The sequence below is a fragment of the Nicotiana tabacum genome, chromosome 5 (assembly GCF_000715075.1).
Source record: "Nicotiana tabacum cultivar K326 chromosome 5, ASM71507v2, whole genome shotgun sequence".
Classification (NCBI taxonomy): Eukaryota; Viridiplantae; Streptophyta; class Magnoliopsida; order Solanales; family Solanaceae; genus Nicotiana; species Nicotiana tabacum.
In genome coordinates this window covers 9,605,780-9,615,229 of record NC_134084.1, presented here as the reverse complement: position 1 = coordinate 9,615,229, position 9,450 = coordinate 9,605,780, and the positions used below count along the sequence as shown (strand labels likewise).

The 9,450-nt window shown below is 31.0% G+C and overlaps 1 protein-coding gene across 3 annotated transcripts; it reads left to right on the top strand.

The window, feature by feature from the left end:
• The first annotated feature begins 244 nt into the window (after positions 1-244).
• On the top strand, positions 245-7,403 carry LOC107784995 (putative transcription factor KAN2). Of its 3 annotated transcripts, none has more exons than XM_075253322.1 (6): positions 245-1,168; positions 1,684-1,760; positions 3,789-3,843; positions 4,605-4,761; positions 6,004-6,067; positions 6,824-7,403. In XM_075253322.1, the coding sequence occupies exons 1-6, from the start codon at positions 547-549 to the stop codon at positions 6,956-6,958; spliced, it is 1,110 nt and encodes a 369-aa protein (XP_075109423.1). In that variant the 5' UTR covers positions 245-546; the 3' UTR covers positions 6,959-7,403. The 3 variants fall into 3 exon arrangements, with proteins under 3 accessions (XP_075109423.1, XP_075109422.1, XP_075109424.1); XM_075253321.1 differs by having other exon boundaries at positions 6,821-7,403; XM_075253323.1 differs by lacking the exon at positions 6,004-6,067.
• The last annotated feature ends 2,047 nt before the right edge of the window (positions 7,404-9,450 follow it).

Below are 9,450 nucleotides of genomic sequence, written 5' to 3'. Positions count from 1 at the left end.
TAGGATTAAAACCAAAAAGTTAAAAAAAGGAAAAAGGAGTAAAAAGGAACCAAAGTCACAAAACTTATTTTACTTTTCCTTTTTCTCCTCATCTTTTTTCTTCCTTTTCATCTTACCCCATGTCCACACAAGAATCTAACCCCCACCCCCCTCCAACTTTACCTCCCACCCCTACCCCCCCCCCCCCAAAACAGCCCCTCAAGTGTCATTTTCTCAAATATACTTCACACAAAAGAAACAACCATTCACTTCATACACCTTGTCATTTCTTCCTCCCCTTTCTCTCTCAATCTCAAATCCCAACAACTACTCACTCTCCTTCAATTGATCATCATCAAATCCCATTTCAAGAAAATCCCAAATTTTCTCTCTACATATCTTTACACTACTCATATATACTATTGATAAATAGTCCTTATAATAACCTACTTACAAACACAAGAGACAACAAACAAGATTGAAAAGGGAGAAAGATCATGAGTTATTCGTAATCTGTCTTATTTTTCAGGTTACTAATTCTTTATATCCTTATTTCTTGAAAAAAAGATGGAGTTATTCCCCGCGCAACCGGACTTATCCCTACAAATTAGCCCTCCAAATAACAAACCCTCATCATCATCATCATGGAAGAGAAGTACAAGTAATAGTACTAATGAAGATCAAGAAATGGATTTAGGTTTTTGGAAAAGAGCTTTGGAATCAAGAAACTCATCCAATAATAATAATAATATCAATAATTCTTCTTGTTTTGAGCTATCTTTATCATCAAATATTAATCCAAAACCTAATTCTAGCCAATATTTCCATCATCTCCAAAATGCTAACACAAATTTCATCCGCTCTTTACATCAAAATCAAGTACTAAACCCTATAAGAGGAGTTCCAGTTTATAATCAAAACCCTATTTTTCCATATGATAATACTAATACTACAACTACATTACCTATACCATCTTCTGTTAGTTCTTTCAATTATAACCATACAATCTCTTCATCAAATAGCCATAGCCATTTTCAATCCCATCTTTATCATCAAAATGGGCTAATTAGATCAAGATTTATGTCAAGATTTCCAGCTAAAAGAAGTATGAGAGCTCCAAGAATGAGGTGGACTAGTACTCTTCATGCTCGTTTTATTCATGCTGTTGAGCTCTTGGGTGGACATGAAAGTAGGTTTTTTTCTGCTTAAATATTTATTTAACCTTTAAATTCATTGTTATTGAGAATGGATTTAGCTTATATACAAGGTCTTTTAAGTGGTTTGTGTATTTTAACCTGTTATAGTAAGTAATCTGTTTTATTTTACAAGTTACATTACTTATCCCAATTTTTATGGACTGCTATCTAAGTGATATAATAGCGTAAATTGTTTTTCGCTGTCTGCTTTCAGTGTAAAAAAGTAAACTCACCGAAAAAATAATTTAACTTATATATAGTAGTGCAAAAATCCTCACCTGTTGAAAATATATTGGGTAAATTGTTATTGTTGTGGTTGTTGTATAGTAGTGCTACAATCTTTGGCGTTATCTGTAAAAAAAATTATCTTATTATTTAGATTACTGGTCTAAGTTTTTATTGACTATTATTATTGTTAGTGTGTAGTAGTTAAACTTTATGAGAAAAGCTAGTATTATGAGCTTAATTAACTATATTTCATTTTTGTTTTTGTTTTTTGGGAATGTAGGAGCAACACCCAAGTCAGTTCTTGAGCTTATGGACGTGAAAGATCTCACCTTGGCACATGTTAAATCCCATTTACAGGTAAATTCTTGAACAAAAAACTTTTATTCACTCTCTCTCTTCATTTTTTTTTGGTTAATAAGCGAATTCGCAGCCGCTTTCCTTCGGATCGCACAGGGTAAACCTCGCTGCGATAAGTTCAAATGCAAGTGCGTTTCGAACTCTGGACCTTCCACTTGGGAAGTCCCCTACTCAACCAGATCACCCGAAAGAGCCGCTCTCTTCATTTTGATGTCCAAATAATAAGTACTCCCTCCGTTCCGATTTATATGAACCTATTTGATTGGACACGGAGTTTAAGAAAAAATGAAGATTTTTTAAAATTTGTGGTCCTAAATAAGTCAAAAAAGGGTCTAGAGTATTTGTGTGATTATAAAAGCTTTTCGCTAAGGCTAGAATTGGAAGTTTAAGTTAAATTGTTTTCAAATTTAAAAACGGATCATTCTTTTTGGAATGGACCAAAAAGAAAATAAGTTCACCTAAACTGGAACGGAGTGGAGGATGTGTTTTTGGAGTCTCGAAAAAAGGCTAAGTTTTCAAATTTTGAATAGTAATATGTTTGAGTAAAATTATCTTTTTGGAGTCTTAACAAAAGGCTATGGTTTTCTTTAGTACTTTGGACAATAGCCTACATCGATCATCAGAAAGATGTTTATTTCCACAGACATTTCAAATTCCAATGCCTCTTTTAATAGTACATTTTTTAAAGTTTTTTTTTCCTCTATCAAAATTCTCAAAACTTCTTTTTCTACTTAGTAGATCTGATGGTTCTGTGACCCTATTTTTGCAGCTTTATTTTGCATGGGATAATGAACCATATATTTATTCATGTAAACTGATGTAGTAGCAGTACAAGTTCTATTAAGTAAAAGAAAAGGAAAAAAGAAGAAAGACTCAGTTCAATAAAAGTAGAGAGAGAGAGAAAGTCTTATTCATAATGATTCATCAATAATAACATCAGACACATCAGTTTAAAGATTATCTTAAACTGCAAAAGTCTCAGGGAAGAGGGGTAGTTTGGGGGTGGGGGTGGAGGTGGGGTGTGTGCAGCGGCGAAGTCGGAAATTTTTTCAAGGGTGTTCAAACTTGAAAGGAGAGGAAAAAATTCCATGATAAAAGGTGTTCAATATACGTAACATACCCTAAAATTTAATATTTTATCTATATACACAATGTGATTTTTCTACTATCGGTAGTCAATTGACCACCCTTAACCCAACGTAGCTTCCCCTGGGTTGTGTGCAATCAGGATTGATATTTGACGAGTTCGACCTCCAAAAATTTTAACATTGAATAAGTTCAAATTTAATATTTATTATAATTTTAACGAATTTATATATGTATATATATAAATCATCCAGTGGAGATGGAGCGTATAAGACAAATTTAGGCACATTATTTTTAGAATTAAAATTGTGTACTCTCCTCGATTTTTTACAGAAGGAAAGATATGGCTAATAATAAGAAAGTACAAACAGCTATCATCACATAGTGAAAATGCCCTTTGTGGATTTTATACCATCCCCAAAATCCCCTTTATGTTATGTATATGATTTTTGGCGTTACTTTACAAAATAAAAGAAAAGAGTATGTAGTTATATTTTAGGATATTAACTTACATAGCATCAGAGGCGGACCTATGCTTCGGGAATAGAGGTTACCGGACCACGTTAATTTCAGCAAAGTTTTTAAATATATAAGTGTATATGTTAAAAACGATCATATATTTTGCTTATAACCCTTAAACTCAAAAGTCCAACGAGGACACTGGTTGAGCAGTTCGCTCATGTGCCCCCGCCACCTTCATATCCTGAGTCCGCTTTTGCATAGTACTATAGTATACATTTGCTATATCAGTATAATTTAACATATTATAGCAAATAATTTGAGTTATATTTCATATGTTATACTTGCTTATATGAACGGTTACATATAGTTATTTTTTAGATGATATGATAGCATTAAATTCTTTTTCACTATCCATGCATAAAAGTTAAAAACGATAATTTTGTATTATGTTGCTTATCAGCTGTTGGTATAACTTTGTAGATGTATCGGACGGTGAAGACAACTGATAAAGCAGCAGCTGGAGCAGCTTCTTCAGGTGCAAAATACATTTTAATTAGTATATTGACTTATATATATTTTTTTCGTTATGACTGATTGTTCATTATAGGGTATTTTTAAGAATATAATATTACTATAAAATATGAGTACTAGGCAAGCTATGTAGCACGGACTCCAAAAATATTGCTGCATACGTATCAGATCCTTCAAATACACTATTTTTAGAGGAATCCGCAAGTCCCACGATATTTTTGGAAAGTACTTGTTTTTTTATTCCGTTATGAATGGTTGTTCATTACAATTTACAGGGTATTTTTAAGAATAATATATATTACTATAAAATATGAGTACCGGCAAGATATGTAGCACGGTATCCAAATGTTGCCACATGCGTGTTATATCCTCCAAAAATAATATATTTTTGAAGGAACCGACAAGATCCTAGATATTTTTGGACAGTCTGAGAAATATAGATATTGATTGTTTTTTTTTCTCCGTTATGATTGAAATGTTCATTACAGGGTAATTTTAAGAGTAAATATTACTATAAAGTATGAGTACTAACAAGCAAGGGCGGATCTAGAGCGTTAGTTAAGATTTCATGTGAATTCAGTAGCTTTTGTTCCGATTTTGTATATAAATATTTATCAATTTTTCATTGTGAACACTGTTATTGTAGTGTTAACTTGAAATCGTTATAGAAACTCATAAACTTCATATACTTTTTAATATTTTTATATGTGAAGCAAAATTGATTATATAGTCTCTTTTTTTTTCCTTCCCTTTGAATGTTTTTAGGCCAATCGGAGGTGTTTGATAATGGATCATCTGGGGATAATAATTCAGAGGAATTAGTGCTTGACATTCAAAACTCAGGAAAGTCTGAATTATCAGTTCAACAAGGTGGACGACAAGAGAAAGATAATTATCGTGGTCTTTGGAGTAACTCTTCAAGGTAAACATTTCTCTATGCAACTTAATTAATTATTATAGATATATATACTCGTGTGAAGGGAGTCTTAGCGTAACTGGTAAAGTTACTGCCATGTGACCAGTAGGTTTTGGGTTCTAGACTTCGAATTATAGAAATAGCCTCTTGCAGGTACAACGCCTTCTTTTATCTTCAATTCTGTTTTTTTTTTCCTGTTTTTGAGTTTTAATTAAGACCAGTTTAAATGGAGTGATTTGGATAGTGAAAATTCATATATCTGATCCTAGCTAGATTGGATTGAGGCAGAGTTGTTGATTTGTGTTCGATTTTATCTGAGATAATCTATTCTTCTTTGCTATCCAAAATATATGATTTTTTTTCCTCCACTTGCACTTACAGTTGATAGTTTCCATATGAATAATAGATATAAAATGAGTTAGTAATGTAACCTGGAAAACAAAATAAATATAACATGATACTACTACGTAGTATCAGTTAATATGCATTGACAGTTTAACAATCTTTATATACTGTGTGTATACAAATTAAATCTGTAGAAATATACCAAAATGACAAAAATCAACCTAAAAAGATACGCATATAACTTTCCTGTGGATATTGTGGGCTCAGATAAAGTATTTGAAAGAAAGACCCTTTACTAGGAAACTTAGTGCTAAAGCTAATTCTATATGTATATTATTAGGAAAAAAATTGTTTAATTTGGTGTCAAGGAAACTTTAGAGTAATAGTAAAGTTGTCTTTGTATAATTTATATATCACGAGTTTGAGCCGTAAAAGCATCCACTAATGCTTGTATTAGGGTAGGCTGTCTACATCTCACCTCTTGAATATAGCCCTTATCACGGATTTGACCGATTCCGTCGGAAATTTCCGACTACTTTTTTCCGTCGGAATATTTCGGTCGGGAATAAGCCGTTTTTTAGTAGTGTGAACCCTACGTGAACAGGAAATACTTTGTATCGGCCTTTATTTTTTTTTGTGTCAATGGCAAAGGGCCTATGGCCATATAGGAGTAGAAATTTAATTTTCTTCACATGGGTGTATTATTTTATTTTTGTTTTAGCAAAAGGGGAAATAATAAGAAGATGAAAAGAGTAGAAAAAGATAAAATGAAGCTATAAATAAGACATACAAAAAGATAGCTTTCTGTTTCTCAGTCTCACTTTTTCTTTCTTTTGCATGCATGGCCTCCACTGATGAAAAAATATTCTTTTGAAAATTGGCAATATTTGTGTTATATAACAGGGAAAGTTGGCAGTTGCATGGCAATAAAAAAGGAGATTATCCAGGAAACATATCTTATCTAGAGGTACTGTTATTATTATTATTCTAGTTTGCAAACTGTACATTGTCAATATATCAAAATTAAACTTAGAAACATTTAAGTACTATGCATTGAATAATATACAAAAGTTATTTACACAATCTTATAAAGGTAAGTACTAGTACTAAATATCTATGATAAGCATTAATGGATGACTTGGTAAAATTAGTAATTAACTTGTTATCACATGTTAAACTAATGATGATGTAAAATAATCTTTAAATTGTCGGTCATTATATATAACTTAAATTCTTTAATGAATAATCAAAATTATTTCTTTCCTTATTTTCCTTTTGATGAACTTGTTAATTTCGTGGAAAAGATCAAGCTTATGAAACTATAGATGCATATTTAATTTTATGCCCCTAATGCATGGTTAGGGTATAATATTTTTCTCATATGTCCAAGTATTGGTGGATAAATTTATTCGATACCTGTGATAGTGAAAATTAACAGATACCTCATGAAATTAGTCGAGGTGCACGCAAGCTGACCCGAACACTACAATTACCAAAAAAATATTTTAATTCTTGGGTAGAAGTACGTATACGGTATACACATGCAGTGCATCAGTAACAGGGATGCAGGGTTCATCATTGTTACATATATTCCTCAAAATATAAATCTGTCCTTTTTGATTCCTTTATTCACACACACTTCTCTTGTTTCTACTTATTATTATTCTTTCTTAGTACTAATTCATTTTTTTTCTTTTTTGAAAAAAAAAAAATTATACAGCAGAAAGACAATATGGAAGCAAAATGCTTAAGCTATGAGGGAATATCAACAGAAGTGAGCTCATCAACTATAACAGAAGCAAGTCCAAAGAAGCCTAATTTGGAGTTTACTTTGGGAATAATGCCTAATATTTCATAGTACTACTCATTTTGAAATCATTATATACTTTTTGACTACGAGAAATAGTAAAAACACAAAAAAAAAGGAAGAAGAGAGAATCAGGTTCCCACTGAGATAAAAATAATAATAATATAGGAAAGAAAAAGAAAAGGAAAAAGTGAGCTAAAGAAAGACAAAGAGACAAAGAAAAGGAGAAGGGAATAGGAAAAGTGCATGTAATTATTCCCATTTTAATATTCTTTGTGACCTATAAATCAAACAATATATTAAATTGTTCCTTTCTTTCCCTACAAATGAGGAAAAACAAAGAAAGTAAATTTGAATCTAATTGATTTTAATATTGTTATAGTAGTAAGAGATTATAGTTACTATATAGAGAGTTGAGAGAGGAAGAAGTAAATCTCTTTCCCTTGTTACAATTGTATGATCATTTACATTTACCAAGAAATATAATATCTCCGACTCATATTATCTGTTTTTTAAAGATTTTCGAAAGTTTTTTTTAAAAAAAGATATGTAATAGTCTTTATCATAAGCATATGTGTTTAAATTACTGTTATCTCTCCTTAAGTATGGTGGATCCAGGATTTAATACTAATGGGTTCCTAATGATCTCAAGTAAATTTTAAATAGTAAATGGATTCACATTCAAATATTTATAGATATTTAGTAAAAATTTTTAACACATTTATACTGTTTGGACAAAATCTATTAGGTTTACGTCAACCCGCAAGTGGGGAGGTAGATCCGCCCCTGAGTATTTCACTTAATTAACAATTTACTAATTGTATTAAAATAATAAAGGTAAATTTGGATAACAAGTAACAAATGGTTTTTTCTTCTTTTAAAACCTTGAATATTTTATGTTTTATATGAAGGAAAACATAAAATATTTTGCAGAAAATAAGTTATTTTATGGCTATCAAACATTAAAAATATTTTAAATATTTCTATTTAAAAGGGGAAAATATTTTTCATCTCTTATGTTTTTTCTGATAGTCCATTTGAAATAATTTTATATTTAGAGAGTATTTAATAGTAAACTAATGTTTCTTGAGAGAGTATAATTTTTGGGAGGATTGACTATTTAATTTTTTGGGAGAATATAATTGTTTGGAGGAATATCTATTTATTCCCAGGCATTGTCACATGCTTTACACTATTCCAACAAAGGAATTGGACAGAAAGGAAAGGAAAAGATAACAAGAATTATTGATAAAAGAACTGAAAGAATGCAGGCATAGAAAATGAAAAATAACAAGAAGAAAAAGACAAGAAAAGTAAAGGCTAATTTTTCTATGATTGTGTCGGACCAGTTTAAGCACACCTCGACTAATTTTCAAAATATTCTCGATTAATTCCATCGAATATGTCGATTTTCCAAAATATTCTCATACTTTTCGTTAATTTAACAAGAATTTTCAAATTTCTTCATTTTTCCATTTTTTAATTGATGTAAATAGACAATATATGGTTAAAAATGAGTTGAATTACTTGAATATAATGTCCTTTTAAAACCCCCCAAAGTAAATATACTTTTTTTTTTGCTTTCCACCGTTTTTAAAAAGTTTCTGCGGTTATATCTTATTTTCTTTCCCCAATCACTACCTTCCCCTTCATATAATTATCCTTTTAATATTGTTAAAATTTCTTCAACAACTGTTTAAAGGCAGACATATCGATCGATTTTTTTTTCCACCGTGTTTCGTATCGGCCTGGATTAATCCGAATTAGCGTCGTGTAATATCCATTAAAAGCAGCAGTATTCTGTACTGAAATTTTTTTAATTCTCATCGCTCGATCCGACATTACTAGAAATTCGGAAAAAGATCGGTCAAAAAATCGACCAAAAAACCGAACAAAGTCTTTTCAAAATATTTTATTTTTAATTTTTTTTACGAAACCGATCAACTTTGGTCGATTTTCTTTGACGCAAAAATGCGGGAAACTATTTTTGAGTCCCGCAAAATTTATTTTTCAAGAAACCGATTAACTTTAATTTGGTCTGTTTTTTATTTAAAATAAATTAAATTAATATTAAAAAATCAACCTAACTCGGTCGGTTAATTCAGCCGATCATTTTAAAAAACCGACCGAATGCGGTCGGTAATTTTATTTTTTAATAAAACCGACTGATATTGGTCGGTTGTTTTCGTACGAAAATACAATTAAAGAGTATAAATGAAATAAAAGACAGTCTTAAAACAAAATGCACCAATGGTTTAGTGGTAGAATAGTATCCTGCCATAGTACAGACCCAGGTTTTTTCGGTATTTTTTTGAATTTAATTGACCGACCAAAGTTGGCCGGTAATTTCCAACCAGCTTTGGTCGGTATGCTCTTCTGACCTTCAAAATACCGACCACACATTAATGGTCGCGTTTTGGACGATTATTGGCCATTACCGACCTACTTTGGTCGATTTTTTGGATGGTTTTTCCCGAATTTATAGTAGTGCGAGACCTGTAATCGATAATAAAGAGATCATATTCTTTCCACTATAATCTTTG

Bases quoted from the DNA above. Each gene is read 5' to 3' on its own strand.
- LOC107784995 (XM_075253321.1), top strand. From the start codon at position 547: ATGGAGTTATTCCCCGCGCAACCGGACTTATCCCTACAAATTAGCCCT. The intron at 1,761-3,788 runs GTAAATTCTTGA...ATAACTTTGTAG, and splicing joins ATGTTAAATCCCATTTACAG to ATGTATCGGACGGTGAAGAC. The intron at 4,762-6,003 runs GTAAACATTTCT...GTTATATAACAG, and splicing joins CTTTGGAGTAACTCTTCAAG to GGAAAGTTGGCAGTTGCATG.